The sequence below is a fragment of the Paroedura picta genome, chromosome 1 (genome assembly GCF_049243985.1).
Source record: "Paroedura picta isolate Pp20150507F chromosome 1, Ppicta_v3.0, whole genome shotgun sequence".
NCBI classification, from domain to species: domain Eukaryota; kingdom Metazoa; phylum Chordata; class Lepidosauria; order Squamata; family Gekkonidae; genus Paroedura; species Paroedura picta.
In genome coordinates this window covers 74122310-74143109 of record NC_135369.1, presented here as the reverse complement: position 1 = coordinate 74143109, position 20800 = coordinate 74122310, and the positions used below count along the sequence as shown (strand labels likewise).

At 43.6% G+C, this 20800-nt stretch overlaps 1 protein-coding gene across 5 annotated transcripts in view; it reads left to right on the top strand.

Moving 5' to 3' along the window:
* Positions 1–20800, top strand: part of RASGRP3 (RAS guanyl releasing protein 3) — a 67019-nt gene that overhangs the window by 23126 nt on the left and 23093 nt on the right. For 3 of the 5 annotated variants that reach the window (XM_077343529.1, XM_077343520.1, XM_077343547.1), the window contains exons 1-6: positions 5685–5741; positions 9650–9781; positions 11330–11477; positions 13709–13882; positions 17477–17593; positions 18134–18409. In XM_077343529.1, the coding sequence (XP_077199644.1) occupies positions 5737–5741; positions 9650–9781; positions 11330–11477; positions 13709–13882; positions 17477–17593; positions 18134–18409 (852 nt within the window). In that variant the 5' untranslated portion in view covers positions 5685–5736. Of the gene's footprint in view, positions 1–399; positions 587–5199; positions 5303–5678; positions 5742–9648; positions 9782–10664; positions 10793–11329; positions 11478–13708; positions 13883–17476; positions 17594–18133; positions 18410–20800 lie in introns of those variants that run through there. The other 2 variants (XM_077343557.1, XM_077343539.1) reach the window with 2 other exon arrangements.

The window sequence follows — 20800 nt, the reverse complement described above, 5'->3', positions numbered from 1 at the left end:
TTGCTTTGCAGAATACAAGGGGACAGTTTTCCACTTCAAAGAGCTCACTGTCTAAAATTTAAGACAAGGGTCACAACAAAGTGAGCAAGGGGAGCCAGAGGCAAGGATAAAGAGGGGAAGAATGTGCATTCATTCCAGTTCCGCATTCTTAGCCTAATAAAATGAGTTGAGCAAGTCTTTTCTCCTCCAAGGTATGAACATCCCTTCCCTGAACAGTAGGAATGAACAGTGGCAGTATTTACTGGAACAGGCATAGATGCACTTTCTAATATAGCGTTGGGGGTGGAGAAAATGGAAATTCTGTTTAGTTTAAAAAGATTCACAGAACTGTAAAGGTTTAGCTTGGATATGAAACGAAACTCGAGTCCTTTTCTTTCTTTCTGTCTCCCTTCCTTCCAGATTTCTGGTGAAGTGTGGCAGAGAATGCAACTGACAGTTATCTGATGGGGCCCCTGCAGCAGCTCTCCTTCAGTGTGGTGGAAACGCATTCTCTCTTTTGATGACAGTTGGAGGACCATGGGGTCCAGTACTCTTGGGAAGGCTGCAACATTGGATGAACTGTTAAGCACCTGCATTCAAATGTTTGGTAGGAGTCCTCAAGGATATGAATGAAATGCATGAATTGTTGGCAAAGTACTGTTCTGGTGTGAACCTGCATATTTCATTTTGTTGTGTCTTGTCCTTTGGGGCTGATTTTCAAAGTATAAATATGTGTTTAGACTCAGGATACTGGGCATATGTTTGGGGTTCTTCCCTAAAATGGTTACGAATATATGCATTTGTGTTATGATGTATTTGATGTGGGTGGCTTGCTGGTATATAAAAAGGAAGGGGAATTCCTGAGATGTACTTGTGAAGTCATTGACAGTGTGCAAGGCCACACTACATCACTTCCAAACAAGAAATCAGTAGAAGAAATTAACATGGTGTTCTTATAACTGGATGTAATGGATGTACCTGGAGAAAATCAGCTAAGCGCGATATAGTAGTGATTGTGGGCCTTTACGCACAGGGATCTTTGTTGCAAATTGTTTGCGGAATGAAAAATCGCCATTTAAAATAGTGGAATTCGTCGTTATGCATACCTGGCTTTGTAGTGGAATCAGTTGCGTTTTTTAGCGTTTCCCACAGGCTTCCGGTCTCGACAGAAATCGCTAGAAAGGAAGCGCTATTGCCAAGCTCGTCCCGCCCCTGGCCGTCAAGCAGCCAATGGGCAGCCGTTAGCATGCTCCCAAACAGCCCCTTTCCCTTTAAGAAAGGTTTTTTTTTTAAAAAAACAGACCCATAGCAACGAATCTAGGTAGATTCGTTGCAACGGAGAGACCCATCCAGCTGCCTAATGTGAGCTGTCGTTTGATCGTATGATCGTTGCCACGCTGCCTCGAGTGATAAAAAAAAATCTCCCCCCCTCTCACGGGCCCGATTTTCGGCTGAATTAATGTGTAAAAAATAAAGGGACTTTATTTCAGCAAACGGGCTTTTATGTGGTTTGTGCTTAGTGACTAAAGGTAAAGGACTGAAGCCAGGGAAGCCTCTAAACAGAAAGAGGCTCGCTGGTGCGTTTATCCCCGCTCGCTCGGAGAAAAAAAAATGGCGATCGCTTCGCCGGAAGTTTGGAGAACAGGCTCAGGAGGAGGGACTTTGAAGAAACCGCAACAATGGTAACGCACAGGTCTTTATCGCTAGTGTTACAGATTGTTTGCAAGAGTGTAGCGCTTTCCGGAGGGTGAACCCACTTTTTGGGATTCCCCTGAAAGTGCTACAACGAAGTGCTTTTTGCTGATCGGTTTCAGGAGTGTTGCAGATTGTCTACGACGTCGTGCGTTAAGGCAAATCAATAGCGTTTCCAATTAGCAACCATTGTGCGATTTTGAAGCCGTGCAAAAAGCCCCTAAGAGTACAGCCTCTAATCTGGAGACTGGTTTTGATTACCCACTTAGAATCATAGAATCATAGAATTGGAAGGGACCTCATGGGTCATCTAGTCCAACCCCCTGCACTATGCAGGACACTCACATCCCAGTCACTCATCTACTGTAACCTGCCACCCCTTTGCCTTCACAGAATCACCCTCTCCGTCAGATGGCTATCTAGCCTCTGTTTAAAAATTTCCAAAGATGGAAAACCAACTACCTCTCGAGGAAGCCTGTTCCACTGAGAAACCGCTCTGTCAGGAACTTCTTTCGGATGTTTAGATGAAATTTCTTTTGAATTAATTTCATCCCATTCATTCTGGTCTGTCCCTCTGGGGCAAGATAAAGCAATTCTGCTCCATCCTCTATATGGCACCCTTTTAAATATTTGAAGATGGTGGGGGTGGGGAGAGTCCCTGGGCAGCTCCCCAGCTCCACAGAGCTGACAGGGGCATGTAGTGTCCCTGCAGGGACACTGTAGGTCAGGGGAAGGGCCGGGCTGAAAGACCCAGCTCCGCTGATTATGCATGGTGCTTGCCTGACCCAGCTCGTGCCTGTGCCGCAGGTTTTCCCTTGCCACAGGTTTTCCAGGGTGCTGCGCCGCACCAGGGCTGGGATGGTGGCAGCATTATGCATAATCGGGGCTTCCCTGCTGCCACAATCCTGGGGTTCCTGCCTTGTACATAATTGGTCTCTGAGACTCCTTTGGGTAGTAAAAAGTGGAGTACAAAAAATAACTCTTCTCTTCTAAAGCGTATTTCAGGGAAATTGTTCAGATAATAAAGGAGAAGGCTGTGAACAAGACTAATTGAGGAAGGCTTCTTTAACTGTGAGGAAGTATTTAGGACCTTCTCAAACTCGAATATCCATATCAGTTTGGAATTCATTTGGGATAGTTCTGAGTACCATATCTCAAAAAAGATATTATAGCATAGGAAAGGGTGCAGAAAAAGGCAATGAAAACCATTAAGGGGGTAGAACACCACCTCTATGAAGAAAGGTTAAAGAGGTTAGGACTTTTCAGTTTGGAGAAAGGATGATTGAGGAGTGACATGATAGAAGTTTACAGAATTATGCATAGGATAGAGAGGATAGAGAAATAAGTCCTTTTCTCTCTTTCTCACAATACAAGAACTCATGGGGCATTCAATGAAATTAATTAGTAGGTTTCAAACAGATAAAAGGAAATCCTTCTTCACCCAAAGAGTAATTAACACATGGAATTCACTGCTTCAGGAAGTGGTGGCAGTTACAAGCATAGACAACTTCATGAAAGGATTGGATAAACACATGGAACAGAGGTCCATCAGTGACTATTAGCCACAAAGTATTGATGGAACACTATGTCTTGGGCAGTGATATTCTGGGCCATTTCGCACGGCTTCAAAATAGCACAATGGTTACTAATTGAAAACGCTACTAATTTGGAATAACGCACGACGTCGTAGACAATCTGCAACACTCCTGAAAATCGGGCCCGTGAGAGGGGGGGGGATTTTTTTTATCACTCGAGGCAGCGTGGCAACGATCATGCGATCAAACGACAGCTCACATTAGGCAGCTGGATGGGTCTCTCCATTGCAACGAATCTACCCAGATTCGTTGCAATGGGTCTGTTTTTTTTTAAAAAAAGCTTTCTTAAAGGGAAAGGGGCTGTTTGGGAGCATGCTAACGGCTGCCCATTGGCTGCTTGACGGCCAGGGGCGGGACGAGCTTGGCAATAGCGCTTCCTTTCTAGCGATTTCTGCCGAGACCGGAAGCCTGTGGGAAACGCTAAAAAACGCAACTGATTCCACTACAAAGCCAGGTATGCATAACGACGAATTCCACTATTTTAAATGGCGATTTTTCATTCAGTGACCAATTTGCAACAAAGATCCCCGTGCGAAAAGGCCCTCTGTATTCTTGGTGCTTGGGGGGGGGGGGCAGTGTGGGAGGCTTCTAGAATTCTGGCTTCACTGATGGACCTCCTCATGGCACTTGAGGTTTGGCCACCTCGTGACACTGTGTTGGATTGGATGGGCTGTTGGCCCAATCCAACATGGCTTCTCTTTTGTTCACTAGAATTGTTTCATCTGGTGCCTGTAAATGGAAAAGGCTATAACTACATGCCCATTCAACAAGAAAACTCACACCTTACTTGAAATTATGCAAAATGTACTCTTTTCTACATTGAGATTATTGCCATTTCTTTATTTAAGTTTAGTTCCATATTTCCTCTATCGCACTGAAGGCAATGTACTCCCCTTCTCTATCTTATTCCCACAAGATTCCTGTAAGGTAGGTGAGGCTGAGAGAGTGAGTGACTGGTTCAGGATCACCCAGCCCCATTCTGCATGGCAGCAGCCACACCAGGCCACCACCGATGCATTGCCACAGAGCTGCATGTTCCACAGCATTCTGTATCCCCACGGGAAATACATTTCAGTGCTGATCTGCTCTGGTGCCAAAATGTGTCCTCCCAGGGGATGCAGCCACAGCAGGAAGGCTTCACCACACAGGGGGAAGTGGAGGGGGGTTATTTTTCAGGAAGGTGGGATTGTGAGGGAATGGCACCATAGAGCACCACAAAGCTATCCAGGGCATTTTTTACCTCCTTCCAGCTTCTGTAGGGTGAGGAGAAGCCAAGGTCTGGCTCTTCCTGTCTAGACAGGTCTACTGCAGGGCAGGCCCCGTTGGCCCCCGCAGTGCCAAAAGGGAACGTGGAAGAATCCGCATTTCCTTAGTGCGGGGCTTCTGGGGCCCGATCTGCGCCAGGCCCAGGAGGACAGTGTCCTGGTGGCAACATCACAGACATGGGGATTAGCTCGGGTCCATGGTAACACCACCCGGCCTTTTCCGCCCATGTGGAATCGGCTCAGTGAGATGCATGAAGTGGCGGTTTGAACCTGGATCTTTTGTACACCAGCTGACATTCTGAACACTACACTCAGGTGGCTAGTATGAAAGGAAAAGGTGTGTGCAAAGTAGCTCTGGAGAAAAGCAACACTAGCCAGAGGCAATTAGGAACTGAATGCACGAGGGGCTTGTTCTTTGTGGCCAAAGATCCTCCACAAGTTAAGATGACATGGCCTTATACTGTCCTTGGAGAAACGGATGATACAAATGTATCTCTATGCATTGAAGGGACTAGTAGGGTTCCCTACGTTTCTTATTTTCCGATTTAATTGCTGATAATTGTAGGGTGTACTTTTTACCTTGACTAGTATCTCTTGAATATATATTTGTATATATGTATGTTTTGGCTGTTATCCTGTTTTGAATTGGCTTGTCTGTGGTTTTACAGATCACAAAGGGGAACTGAATAGTAATAATTTGCCAAGGACCTTCCTGTTAATGCATCGGTGGTATCTATCATCCACAGAACTGGCAGGCAAACTTCTCTCCCTATATCCTTTAAGGTGGAATAAAGAATATGTTTATGATTCAAATAACTCTCAATGTAGAAGTTTTTGAACAACAAACTGAAATAATGTGGGAGTTTGTCTTTTGATTTTCACTTGGCCGTTGGGAGGAATTAGGCCTTGTACAATTTTACAAATTATGCAAATTACAGTTAGTTATGTAGACTGTGTGTGTTTGAATCAAGTCCTGTCCTTGATATTTCTTATTATGTTCTTTTTAAAAAATAGGTTCCTTTTTTTGGTCATAAATAGACATGTTGAAAATGTATTGGCCATATAAATGTCTCCTGCTTATTCAAGCAAGAAAACTTGCACATGTTGTAGTAAACCACAAGCACAAAGACTTCTTTAACTGATTTACATATAGAGATGCCAGCAGAGAAAACACTGATGAAATCCGGTTAAAAATCTGCTACTTTATGAGGTAAATGAAATCTTATTCCACTGGAAGGGTTTGTGTTCTCAATGTATTTAAAATTTGTATTGATTGATGACCCTGCAGGACCTGGGTTTATATTTTCATTTGAACCTTTCTGTGGTTGTGTGTCACCTGTGAATGGAGGTTCTTTGTGATAGCCACCATTTTTTTCCATAAAGCAGAATACCCTTGAATTTTTAAACATTTTAACCTTTCCTTCCAGTACCAATTTCAGTATGACTTCACTGCTTTCTGGGAGAAACTAACAAGATGAAGAGGAACTCCTGTGTATTTCACCATACAGTCACAATTTTTTGATGTGGAAACATCTATAGCTGTAGCCAGGGGGGGAACTGTAACAAAAGTATTCAGGGAAGGGATGCTGTGGTTCCCCTGCACCTGAGCAGTGGAGCGAGGAAGCTGCTTCCTGTACAGAGTCTGGCCTTTGGAGCCAGCTGACTTTCTGGCTCTTCATCACTCTCTCCATAGCACTAATCCCAAAACAGCCACCTTGAGAAGGCTATGTATGGCACTGATGCTGCAGCTCAACTCACTACATCTGCCCAATGGGGCAGTGAAAAGCAGGTCAGTCCTGGCCACTTCAGCCACTAATCCCCTCCTAATGACCTTCTCTACCCCTCCTTTAAATGGCTGTAATGCCTTTCTGCCCACAGGGAACACCTCCTTTGCTTGTTTGGTGTAGTGGTTAGGAGTGCAAGCTGGGTTTGAATCCACATTCCCCCACATGCAACCAGCTGGGTGTCCTTAGGCTTACCACAGCACTGATAAAGCTGTTCTGACCGAGCAGTGATATCAGGGCTGTCTGTTGTGGGGATAAGAAAGGGAAGGGGATTGTAAGCCTCTTTGAGACTCATTTAGGCAGAGAAAAGTGGCATATAAGAACAAACTCATCTTCTTCTGCTGCTTCCCTCCTCATGGCTTCACCCACCACAGCTGTAAATGGGTCTCCTGCTGCCATTTTGCAAGTTGAGGCATTGCTAGGCAACCATGCAGCCTACTTGGGTTAGAGATGGTGAGGGACAAAGAGGAGGAGGAGGCTGCTCTGGCTGGACAACAGCCCAGGTGGCGGTCCCTCACCAGTTTGCCCCCTCCAGCCCCACACTGCTCTCCCCAGTGGGGTCCCAGGGATCTCCTCTCATGTGTTGGGAATTGAGCCTTGCAACTGATACAGCAATAGCCTGTGTGGTAGGCTCAGGTGGGACACAAGGTTGGTCTGAAGCTGCCACCATCTCCTCCCCTGCTCTTAGTGGAGTTGTTATGGCAGGTGGGGACACCCAGGCATTTCTGTCTCCTCCCTGCCATTACATTTTCACATAGAGTGTATGCAAGAAGTCTATCCTTGCAATTTTTAAAGTTATCTTTTTAACACGAAAACAGCATGGCTCCATCCTTTCCCCATGTACTGGGTTCCCATCTTACTAGACATCATGAAGATCTTCAGTTACTCAGAAAAGCAAACCATTGACGTGAAGCAAAAGGTTTCATTTATTGTCGAAACTGAGCCAAAGACATTAAGGCATTGCATATATCCCCTCGCCCCATGACACCCCCCCCCAGAACCCATGTTACGGGGTAAGACTTCAAACAGTCACAAAAAAACAGATAAAGAGATCCCAAGGTTGCATTCCAGAGGGGAATGGAGATGGATGGGGAGAGTTGAAGGATTAGGATGGGGGAGAAGAGTGAAGGCAGGAAGAGCACTGAGGCAATAAAACAAAATAAACAGGCTAAATTAACTATAGATCCCAATCTGGCTAACAAGCTAAATAAACTATATAAATTATGGCAGGGGCATATCATCCTGACAGATATAGCAGATTGAGAAATTACCCCCCCCCCCTTCTACAGCTTTAGCATGATTATCCATTTTTACATGTTCACAAGATTTAGGATGAAAACTGATGTACATGTGAACAAGAGTGAGTGTAGGGTTTTTTGGCTGTGCTTCCTCTCCCCCCAGCATGGCATCTCTAAAGAAATGCATATTGTCTCTGAATCAAATCCTGGGTACCCCTTCCAGCTAACCTGATTGCCCACCCACGCCCAGCTCTGCTAGAAGCAGCCTCTTCTTCTCATCTTGATTAGATCAGAAAGGTTCTTTTTCAGCAATTTATTTTTAGACAAGATTTAAAGTACAATTTTAAAACAGTTTTAAACTGTTTCAGAGAGCAGAGAATGTTGGTGTTACTGACACAAGGGGCAACCACACATCATGGCCTACATCTGCTCTCTGAAAAGGAAGAAGGTAGTTTTGTGCTTCCACAAAGGTTGGCGCATAATGAACCCCAGCACAGTTTGGGCCAGAATGCTGTATGTTTGTCTAGACATACCCTCTTCACCTCAGCCTTACCACTGAAGTTATATGTTTTCGCCCTTAGTTTTTCAGACAATTAAGTACAGTCAAACAACTAGATAAGGACACTTGATACCCACTGAGGAGCAGTACTTAAGCTGCCATTGTGGTGAGGTCGACACTTTTGTGTGTACTTGAGAATTAATAATGTATTCTGCTTGTCCCACGTGGTTCTTCTAACAGATGTTACCACTGGAACATGAGATCAAATTATGAGAAAGTGGTGACTGTGCCATAGCAGTGAGTTACAAATCTATCCTGAGAGAGGAGAGCAGGAGGTGTGCACTCAGCAGCAATAAAGTGAAGGCATCCTGTTTGCCTGGCAATGCTTCCCCTGACTCCTTGAGAAGGGCAAAGCAGGACCTCGCATTCATGTACAAATCTAATTCCCAAATCTCACTATAATAATCCTTATAAAGCAACAAGATACAGTGAAAATGTAGGGAGGCTGCCCCTTCCTTCTCTTGCAGCTATTTAATACTGTAATGTCATGTCTGAATGCAGGCTGCCCAACAAACTGTGGTTGGTAGATGCTAAACGAGGGTTATAAATCGTGGTTTGTAGCTGGCTCATTAATTGTGTGCAGAAGTTTTTTAACTAATTAATTAGGCACAATTAATTAGTTGTGGTTTGTCATAATATTTGAATGCAAAAATCCCTGTTTGTCAGCTTTATATGTGGTGCATTCAGAGACGAAAGCAGAGAACAACAGAGCCTTTCCTTCTGCCTTCCTGCCCTGTCCCTCCTCCCTGCCAAGCAACAAATCTGCAAGGAGAAAGGAGGGGAAGGTTGATAATGGTCTCTTTCGGTTTTGTAGATAAATTGAAGTGGTTGGGCAGAAAGGGGAGAGGGAAATGGCTTGTGGCTGTCAAGAGACAAAAGAGGGAAAGGGTTGGCAAAAAAATCTCAGAGTTTAAACAGCTAGTGAAACAGCTACAGAAATGGTGAGGGAAGGAGACTTGCGGTAAACTCACCCAACCCCAAATTTACCTTCCAGGTTGCAATGCAAGTTGCATATAAGTGGGATTTTGCCAGCAACCCTAGTAACACAAAGGAACTATGCATAGGCATTGGGTTATTCTGCCTGGAAGCATGAAATAAAGCAAATAGAAGATTAGCTGGAATTTACAAACTATGCTCTTTTGTGTCTTCTTGGTAGACTAACTAGGACTTGTATAACAAATTGAGTTTAAACAAAACACAATATATTGTGACATCTGAATGTCTGTGGTATTTTTTTTTTTGGTGGGAGGGCTCAAGACTAAACTCTATACTATGATTTTAGAGCGTGCCCATCCTCTGTGAAGCAGTGAAAAGTTTACTTGGTGGGGATTTCCCTACCATAGCAGAATGCCTTTGGAATGTCTTCTACATTATAACTAATTAATGGTACAAAGCTCTCTTTAAATCAACATTTGGTGAATTTGGTTTAATAAAGACCTGTTTTTCAGTTTATTTTAGTAATTAGACTATAGCACATTGGTATTTGGTGGGTTTGGTGAGTTGATATCTGAATGAACTTTCCTCTCATGTTTTTCAGATACTGGATTTTGGAATTTCCCGCAGAATTTAATCTGGACCTCGGCTTGGTTCGACTGACTGAGGAGTTTCAAGAACTAGCCAGCCATTTGGGTTATAAAGAACACAGCCATCTTATCGACATCTCTAGCATGTAAGGTTCATGTTCTGTGAGGTGCCGGAGTCTGATTACTCAACCAGGACTGCCAATGCTAAAATAATATTTGATAATATTGACAGTCATTGGCAAGCAACATAAAGGTGTTTAATGAGTGAATTTCTTTCTCAGTCTGGACTGCCCCACATTATACCACTTTCACTTAAAATAGTAAAATGCCTAATAACCCTTTCTATGCTGCTTCTGCCCCCCCCCCCCTTGAGCATTGAAGAAGAAGAGTTGGTTCTTATATGCTACTTTTCTCTACCAGAAGGAGTCTCAGTGGCTTACAATCACCTTCCCTTTCCTTTTCCCACAACAGACACCCTGTGAGGTGGGTGAGGCTGAGAGAGCCCTGATATCATTGCTCGGTCAGAACAGCTTTATTAGTGCTGTGGTGAGCCCAAGGTCACACAGCTGGCTGCATGTGGAGGAGTGGAGAATCGAACCCGGCTCATCAGATTAGAAGTCCACACTCCTAGCCTCTACAACAAGATGGCTGTCTTGGGTACTGAAAAGGGGACCATCAGTCTCAGATTAAAAGCAACAATCCGAGCCTTAGATTCGAGTGAGCACTGTGCAAGCTCTACTCCAAGTACAGTTCCTGCAACATAGCTAGGCATTCCTGTCACCCATGGCAGGAACTGTAGCAATGTATAGTCTAGAGACTCAGAAACTCCACTTATCCAAATGCCTGCCCTAAACAAGACCTGAGAAATTATTTTAATGGACTTTCATTGCCAGAGACACTGCAGAGCTGTGTGTTAAGCTAATACTAAGTTAAATGGACCAATTGTCTGACAATATAAGTTTCATGTGTTCGTGTAACTTCAAGCTGCACTGAGAGACTCTCTCTCATTCCCTTTCCTTCAAATGTAAGCAAAACAAAGAAAACGATGGGGATACCATTCTGCAACATGACTCAGGTGGGAGCGCAGTGCAGGCATATCTGTCTTGACTCAAAAGTTTGGTCAAATGCTTTAGGATTTTTCTACACTTCATAATCAGGTAATGGATCAATTCAGCTACTTCAATCAATAGGCTTTTTTTTTTGGCAGTGCCTTAATAATTTTTCACCTCAGGAAATTAAAACAATTATTTACTGTATTTATAGTCCACTTATTTAATTGAAACTCAAAGCAGACTACAGTGTAAACTGCTAACAGTCTATACAACAATCTGGTTGGAGGAGGAGGAACTCAGGGGCAGGACAGCCACCCTGAATGGGTGTTAAGCGCTGAGTGGCACTTAAGCCATGAGACACGCTCCTCCCCTAAGGCCTTACAAGAAATATATTATGTGGAACAGATATTAAAGCCCTGTTACCCTCCCCAGGTATGACAGGCTGATCTAGAAATAATTTCATGGCAGATAATAAGGAACCACTTCAGATTCCTCAGCTTTACCTCATCTTGTCTGACCTGCTTTTACTTCATACCTTAATTGCATGCCTTGGCAATGCCTTAGGTAGATTCTAGCTTTACTTCTCCTGTTATATCCCTGGGAACCAAGTGCTGATGATGGCCCATTCATTCTGTTTTACAGTCCTTCTTATGACTGGATGAGAAGAGTCACACAAAGGAAAAAAATTTCCAAGAAGGGAAAAGCTTGCCTGCTGTTTGATCATCTGGAACCCATTGAACTTGCTGAGCACCTCACTTTTTTGGAGCATAAATCTTTTAGAAGGATATCTGTAAGAAATCCACAATGCCGTGTCACTTAGGTTATGTGGCCTATACTGCTTATAACTGGCTTTGCTTTTTTTCTGATTCATTAAAGGTTCCATTAAATGCTACTGGGCATCTCAGGAGAAGGCCCCACATGCACTTATTAACTTGCTTATTTTCACATGTGAATCACAGATTAATCACAATAGATTGGATTTCCATGTATCACCTGACATAAAAAATACAGTATATTTCAATGGAGAGTTCACACATTCAGCTGAGAGCGTTCAGGTTTTAGAGCATGTAATGTGCTGTAACAAGATGACATACACCCACATCCAAATAGAGAATCTGAACTAGCTAGCTTTCTAAGAATTAATCTTTTAAAACAGCTCAAAATATCTCCAGGAGCTATCAGTTGTTTGCAGCCTTTAATTTTTCAATAGTACAAATGAATTAACTGTGAGGTCTGTTCTTTGAACTAATATCAGCAAACCAGGCAGGAAATCTTCAGAGAGTTTTTAATCTTTTAATGAAGAAAAGAAAAACAAAATTTGAGTCCGATGGCACCTATAGGATCAACAAAGATTTATTCAAGGTGTGAGCTTTCATGTACATGCACACTTCTTCAGACATGCACACAAAAGTTCATGCCTTGAATAAATCTTTGTTGGTCTTAAAGGTGCCATTGGACTCAAATTTTGCTGTACTACTTCAGACCAACATGGCTATCCACTTGAAAAAAAGAAATGATTCTCATTTATTAAACAAGACATAGAAGCATGTGGAAGCAAGTGCCAAAATTATCAAAGCTACCATCTCACAACCATATTTAAGTAAAATACAACACAAACCAGATTTCAAGTTATTGTCTTAAACTGCTTTTAAGATTTTTTTCTGTAAACACAGGACTCACAGAGATAGAGAAAACTCACCCAATATCTTCTTCATTTGCTTATCATATCAATGCATTTATATAGAAAAACAACATTCTTATCTTGCACCAGTTCTTTTCTTATTAAAATTTAAACATGCAATCATTATTTAAATAAATTATTGACTTTTGGCTATTGATGAGATAATCAAACAGGTACATCTAAAATACATCTGCTATGTCCTCACTATCTTTTCTATAACAAGATTAGGTCAAACACAACCAATTTCAATAATTATCTGTCAAAGATTATTACTATTATTCAGTTTCTCGACTGCCTCTCTCCCATTGGGCTTACGCAATCAGATTGAACTAAAGATGAACCTAGTATGAGTTCAGCATTGCAGGACAACATCCATGATCATAAAAAAAAAACTGATAAAATCAAAATGTTGCTCCAGTACATTACTTGGGGAACCAGCTTTCAGATCACTATTTTCCTGCCCAAGTAGGTGGTCTGCATGTAGTGAGTGATGAGGATGGGAGATAATAAAATTCAGGGAATACAGTGAAGTTTGTGAAAGGAGGATCCAAAAACAGATGCTCAGAATCATTTCGCATCCCCATTTAGCACTGTCTAGTTCACAATCCTCAGGGTTTGAACCTGAAAGGGAGATTGCTGGCTGAAGGCTGGGCAAGCACAGTAGACCATCTTGCCTATAAGGATATACAGCTGTTGAAGTTGAGTGTTATTGTGAGATAAAAATTGTACTTTTAATATAATGAAAGTCAGGTTAGATTCAGTGTAGTGCTAGATGACTTCCACTCACAAATTTAGGATTTTATTTTCCTCCTTGTGTGCACTACCTGCACACTTCAAGAAGCCTCATCTGAGGTTTGTTTCAGAGGGCATCTGTGTGTTCTGCTGTAGGTAGGCTTGAGTCCAGGATCACCTTCAAGACCAACAAGCTTTTCAGAGCATGAACTTTCAAGAATCAAAACTCTCTTCATCAGAGGAGGGTCTGTAGGGTGCTCCTCAAAAGCATAGGGAGTGGCACAGTATGCTGCAGGTGGATGTAGTAATTGGTGAAAATCGTCAAAAACATCCCCACATTCATATGAGCAAAAGTGCCTTCCACTGATATAAGAAGCCCTTTGAATCCTAGGCATTATAATATGATCAATAAAACATTTACAGTGTTACTTGAGTGATGCACAGTAGCAGATTTAAATTAAATCAATGGAATATTCTTAAAGATGGAGCACTGTGAGAGCACTTTTCTATCAGATTTTCAAAACGTTGGACCCTGTCAGAAGGTGGTAATTTGGCAATTCTATGTGATTTGGGCAAAGCCTAACAATAAAGTGATTTCCTTTGTCTAGTTTACAGATTATCAGAGCTATGTGATCCATTGTTGCCTGGAGAACAACCCAACTCTGGAAAGATCCATTGCTTTGTTTAATGGTATATCTAAGTGGGTGCAGTTGATGGTCCTTAGCAAACCAACCCCACAGCAAAGGGCAGAAGTAATCACCAAGTTCATCAATGTTGCACAGGTAATTCTGACCTTACAGCTAGTTCTCATCGAGTGGAATAAAATATAGTGAAGTACTGGCCTCAGACATGGTATAAAAAGAGAATACAGAGAGTAGTAGACATATTTAATTGAATTACTTATTTAATTAGAAAAAATATACAGCTTCATAGAATCATAGAATCATAGAGTTGGAAGGGGCCATACAGGCCATCTAGTCCAACCCCCCGCTCAACGCAGGATCAGCCCTAACCATCCTAAAGCATCCAAGAAAAGTGTGTATCCAGCCTTTGCTTGAAGACTGCCAGCTTCCAAAACAATCACCCCAATTTCCAATCAGGAAGTAATCATTTCAAATTCTTATCCGTGGTTCTCTTTAATATTGGGGAAAATGCCTGGGGGGTGGAGCATGTCCAGCCCCTGGACAGTGTCTAGAGTTGAAACTGGCCCTGATAGGGCTGGCCCCTAAGCACCCCGCCCTACCTCGCCACCCACTCTCCTCTCCGGCAGCCTGGCCGCAGGTGTCCCTTGGCTGCCGGAGCAGACATGTCTCTACCACCCCGCTGCTCCACATGGCTGCTGGCAGCACAGAGCAGGAGCCACCGGTACTGCCCAAAAGGAGCCGTTGGAGCCAGCCTCTCCATGCCTGCCTCTCCACCGCCAAGACCCCCCGCCCCAGTGGAGACCTCTGGGAGTGGTAGGTCCTGCCGGCGCTGCACCCCAACAGGAGCCCATGCCACCGGCAGAGAACTTGGTCTGCTGCTGCCTCATGCTCCTCATGGGAGCAGCCATGCAGCTGGGCTCAGAGGACCCACTATACCTTCCCACGCCCTCGCCCACCCGCAAACAGCTTGGGGCCCACCCACACAATGCTCCCGCGATCCACTGTGTTGGGAGTGGGTGGTGGCCAGCCAGCCAGGAGGTCTTTCTGTGCCTCCCCAGGCCTACCTCCCCCCTCCATCCCGCTAGCACCTGCTGCATTTTTTAGTGCAGCCCGCTTAACTACTAGTACAATTATAATTATAATTAACAAAAACAGCAGCTAGTGATATTAAAATCACCCCCATCCCCCCAAAAAGGTCACATGGAACAGACTTAAAGAAAAAAGCGTGAGTAAACAGATTTTCGCCAGTTGTCTACATAGGCTGCTCATTAGTCAGAATCTAGACTACCATTTTATTGGTTCATTTATATATATTGGATTTTATTTGTTTAACACAACATAATATGATAAGCAGGCATAATCAAGGAACTGGCTTTTACATGTATGATTGTCACTTCATGTTCATAAATAAATAGACATCCTTCTGATATTCCCATGACTTTCCCAAAATTTAACACAAATTTGCTGCGGTCATGAGTGCCATGCACCTGTCAAAAGCAAGCTTGAACATCTGGTAATTCTCTTTCAATGGTTGTTGCTATGCTTTGTTGTATGATTTTGAGCAGAATCTTACTAGCATGAGAAATGAGGACTATTGTGCAGTAATTGGAACAGTTATTTGAGTCACCCTTTTTGGTAGGGTGATGAACACAAATTGTTTCCACTCCTCTGGCCAGTTGCTTCCCTAGATTTTCTGGCACAAAGCTGTAAAAATTTTGATTGGTACACATCTCAGCAGTTCCATGGGTATTATGTCAATGTCTGGGGCTTGTTGTTTGGCAGTTGACTCAAAACTCATTCAACTTCCTCCTCAAAAATGGCTGGTTCAAGTTCTATTTTTATTTCTTTTTCGTTTTGGAGAGAACTTCCATTCTGCATGCACATAGTTTTTCTTTGTATTTCCGCCACCTGTACTTTGATGCTCTGTTGGTCAGTCAGTTCCTCCCCTTGTTTATCTTTGATCATGCTTTTGCAAGTAGCAAATGGAATTTGGAACCTCTTTATTTGTGCAAAAGCATTTCTCGTGTGTCCCTTTTTGTAATCTTCTTCTAACGGCTTACATTTCTGATTTCAGTAAGCTTCACTCTCTATTCTCGCTGCCCTTTGAAAATTCACATTTACTTTTCTTGCTTCCTCCCTTTTGCCTGCAGCTTTTGCTGCTTCAGTTTAATCTGAGAGCCAATTTGATCTCTTTTTTTTTTGGCTTCTTGTACGGTATGTGTTTGACTACTTTTTCAACAACGGTTGATTGGATTTCCTGCCAAAGTTAATCAGGCATCTTCTCTGTTGTGTCCAATAGTTGAAATCGATTTTTCACCTCCACCACATATGTGAGTGGAATTTTATTTACGTTGAATTTCCTGAACTTTGATGTCCTTGTGATGTTGCGAAGTTTAGTTTTGATTTTAGCCAATAACAGTTCAGCAAGGATTGAAGTGGACTATTGTCGGCTACATAAGATATAGTCAGTTTGGTTCCTGTGTAGTCTATTTGGTGATGGTCCAAGTGTATAGGCAACATTTATGCTGTTTGAACCAAGTGTTCATGATGCAAAACCAGTTTTCATGACAGAATTGTGCCAGACAATCATCTGCATCATTCCTTTCTCCAAGTCCAAAGTTGCATTAAAGTCACCCATTTTGCATTAAAGTCACCCATTTTGTAAGTGACATTCTTCTTGGGAACTTGTTGGTGTGGAACACATCTTCTAGTGTGCCCCATGAAATGGATATCACTACAAACATGACCTCTGTAGTCAGACCCCAGGTGGTGCAGCAGGCAGCTGGATGGGGCAACATGAGTCATCATGGGGTGGAGGCCACACTACCACCATGCTGCCTGACAAGGCCTGGGTAATAACATGGCAGTGCAGAGGCCTGGTGGCCCAGCACTGCCCCAGCCTGAGGCCTGGAAGTCGCAGGATGGTGCAGAGGCTGTCCGGGCTACCACTGCCATGAAAGTGAGTCTGGGAAGGAGGGGGGAGGTAGTCTGGATGGGGTGAGGTGGGAGGAAGGAGGGAGTCTGGGTGGGGTGAGGTGGAAGGGATAAAGTAGTATGTTTGTGTGTGTGATTGAGGAAGGGGGGAGGGAAAATTTTTTCCTTGCAATGAATGCCATACCATTCCTTCTTATGGAATTGTGTCCTATGTGGTAAAATCCTCCTATTGAAAGAAACCATCATCTATCCAATGTAATTCACTGATGCCAAGGAAGTCACTGTTCAACCTGACCATTTCTCTTTTGACAATTTCCAGTTTTCCTTGAGTCAGTCATCTAACATTCCAAATTGCTATTTGGTGTATCTTAGTAAAGCACAGACCCTTGCTTTCACCATTGGCAGCATTAGCACCTGGGGTTCCTGCTGGATTTGTCCCAGGCCCTTCATAAAATCCAGGGTTACTTGTTGCAGGTCCTTCCTCCTTCCTAGTTATTTGTAGGGTACCTTCTGGCCTGAGAGACTCACCATTGGGCAACATATTGAAATTGTTTGAGAGCTGTGCCATAGGATTTTCTTGGGGGGGGGGGTTACAAGGTCTTTCCTTAACCCTCCACATTTACCCGGGCTTGAGACTGGCATGCTTGCGACTGGCATGAAGTGTTCATGCCTGGGTTAGAAAAATGTACCAGTCCTGTATAAGTGACTATTTCAAAACTAGGTCTTGCCCTGCACAGGCCACAGAGCATGTACATATCTGACTCTTAACAAGTATTCTTTCATCTGAATTCCTTACAGAAACTTCTGCATCTCCAAAATTTCAATACACTAATGGCAGTTGTAGGAGGATTAAGCCACAGCTCTATTTCCCGTCTCAAAGAAACTCATTCCCACCTTTCCTCAGAAGTTACAAAGGTATGGAAGTAATTATGTAGCAATGAACTTCTGTTTGCTTAAATGTATATATGTGATTTTCAGAAAAAGAGAAATTTTCCACTGGGATAAGGGAACCTGAATACAAACTCTGCATATAAAGTTGCCTCATAGGGAATCATGCCATTGCTTTATCTAATCCACTGCTTTCCTGCTGTCCTACTAAATTCCAAGGGCTGTCACATGATTAATCCCTCTGCCTGGCCTCATACCACATGGACTCAACATTGTGGGAATTAACTTGGGTTACTTGCCTAGTTTCATGACCCCCCCCCCCCAAGTGACCTAGACTTTTGAAATGTTGCCGCTGAAGGTTTTTCCCACTCAACAGACCTAGTTAAACCTATTAAGACCACTACTGTCTACTAGAAACCTCTCAGGCACGTAGGTTGCTTTTACTATTGGCTCACGGCCAAGTACATGGTGTCTCTAGGCATTTCCCAGGATTCCATACACTTAATACAGGATAGAACCATGTGCAGAATGCTTTAGCAGACTCTTGCTTCTTCTGTGCCTTTGCAGGATTGGAATGAAATGACTGAACTAGTCTCCTCCAATGGAAACTACTGCAGCTACCGCAAAGCTTTTGCTGATTGTGTTGGCTTCAAAATCCCAATCTTAGGGGTCCATTTGAAGGACCTGATTGCAGTTCATGTCGTCTTTCCAGACTGGACCGATGAGAATAAAGTCAACATTGTGAAAATGCAGCAACTTTCAGTCACATTAAGTGAGCTGGTTTCTCTGCAGACAGCCTCTCATCATCTTGAGCCAAATATGGATTTAATTAACCTGCTAACAGTAAGTGTCAAGAAAAAAATGGGGCTTGGAAATCGATTTTCTCATTCTATTGCCTGTTCCATTCAGATCAAGAAGGTGATGTGGAAGACTGGAGTAATTCAGCAGGACAGCAACTTCGGCTTGCCAGGTCCCCGCTGGGGGCAGGGGAATCCCCCACTGCCAGAAGGGACTTCCCTGTCAGTTCTGAGTTGGCTGATGGGAGGTAAAATGACAGGAAACCAGTGGGGGTATCAGCAACATGCCCACACACTGATGTCATTCCCCATGCACCCGGAAGTAATGTCAGTAATGTCAGTGCATTGCTGGGCAATGCTGAGAATGCTCTCACAATTGTACAACACTATAGTGTTCCTGGCATCCCCTGGCAATACTGATATCACTTCCAGGCTCATGGGGAAGGACATCAATGTATCATCAACAATGTAAGCCTCCACCATGAAGAAATCCACTTGCTGGTTGCTAGGCTACACCGGACAACCCCACTGCCAACGGAACAGGTTGAAGCATTTTTGAGAAAAACAAAACTAACTAGAAACATGCAAAACTTACATGATCTGAGAGTATTAGAAATGAAATGAGTTCTGAACTATAGGAATTTGAGGTGTTTCCATAGGCCAGATGTACCAGCTCTATGAAGCTAACAGTTGCAGCCACACAAGCTCTTCTGCTACAAATAATGTTATTTAAAAAAAATAATAAAAAATAACCTCCTGAAAATGTTAGTTGTATGTTGTATCTGGTGGTCCAGTTACAGGAGAGCACAGTGATTTTTGCCAATTATTTTCTTAAACTGCAAATCCCTAAATCATACCTGATGGTAGTCCTGGGAATCACTTGAATTTATTTATATTTATCATTTACTTTATTTAGAGCAGACTCAAGGCAAACTGCACAATTAAACAAGCAGACAACATAAGACAGGAGTCGCCAACTTTTATGGCATTTTTCTACCTTCACCAAACTCGGCTACTAGCGCCCTACCTGTCCTTGGAACACTTGGCCACAGTGATCAATGCAATGGTCACTTCCAGACTAGACTGCTGTAATTTGCTCTATGTGGGTCTGCCCTTGACTTTGATCCGGAAGTTACAGTGGGTATAAAATGCGGCTGCCAGGGTCCTCACTAGAACACCTTGGAGGTCCCATATTCAGCTGGTGCTTTGCCATCTGCACTGGTTTCCAGTCTGTTTCCAGGTAAAGTTCAAGGTTTTGGTATTAACCTTTAAGGCCATATGCAGTTTGGGTTTTACTTACCTGTGGGACCGCTTGTTTGCTTATGGCTCCCACAGGTCTCTTCACTCTGTGGGTATGAATTTACAGGTTGTCCCGGGCCCCCGGGATGTTCACCTGACCTCGACCCGGGGCCAGGGCTTTTTTGGTCCTGGCCCCAACCAGGTGGAATGAGCTCCCAGGACAGCTAAGGGCACTGCCGGATTTGTCAGCTTTCCTCAGGGCCTGCAAGATGGAGCTCTTCCGCCAGGTGCATGGTTGAAGCTCGGCATCCCAACTAGGACCCCTTCCCATGGTTTAGTAGATCTGCACCCAGTCCCCAGTGGAAGAAGACTTGGCCTCTGGCTGTACAAGGGGGACTGATCGATTAGAAGTTGTCACCACTTGTTGTTTATTGTAAAGTGGTGATTTGATGGATTTGTACTGGTTTTTAACATTTTATTCTGTGAACCGCCACAGGTTCTTAGGAAAAGCAGCGATAGATAGATAGATAGATAGATAGATAGATAGATAGAGAGAGAGAGAGAGAGAGAGAGAGAGAGAGAGAGAGAGAGAGAGAGAGAGAGACGGAGACGGAGACGGAGACGGAGACGGAGACGGAGACGGAGACAGACGGAGACAGAGACAGAGACAGAGAGACAGAGACAGAGACAGAGACAGAGACAGAGACAGAGAGACAGAGAGAGATAGTGTTGCAATAGTGCTGGGTCCAGAATAATCCTTAGGCTGTTAACAGAATTATCAAGGGGCAGTTGGAACCCATCACATGTGGGGAACTCAGTTTCATTTGGGATCTCAGCCTTCCCAGTCAGTATGATCTCCTTCTTGTTAGGATTCTGAATCAACACGTTCACTCTTAGCCATCTAACCACAACAGCTAGGCAAGTGGCTGAAGCCTCTACTGCATCACTAGGTAATCTGGGTAAGGAAATGTAGAGTTTGGCGTCAAAAGGGTATTAAATTTACCCAAAGCTGTGAATGATTTCTCCTACGGGCTTTATAAAGGTAAAGGTAAAGGTATCCCCTGTGCAAGCACCGAGTCATGTCTGACCCTTGGGGTGACGCCCTCCAGCGTTTTCATGGCAGACTCAATACGGGGTGGTTTGCCAGTGCCTTCCCCAGTCATGACCGTTTACCCCCCAGCAAGCTGGGTACTCATTT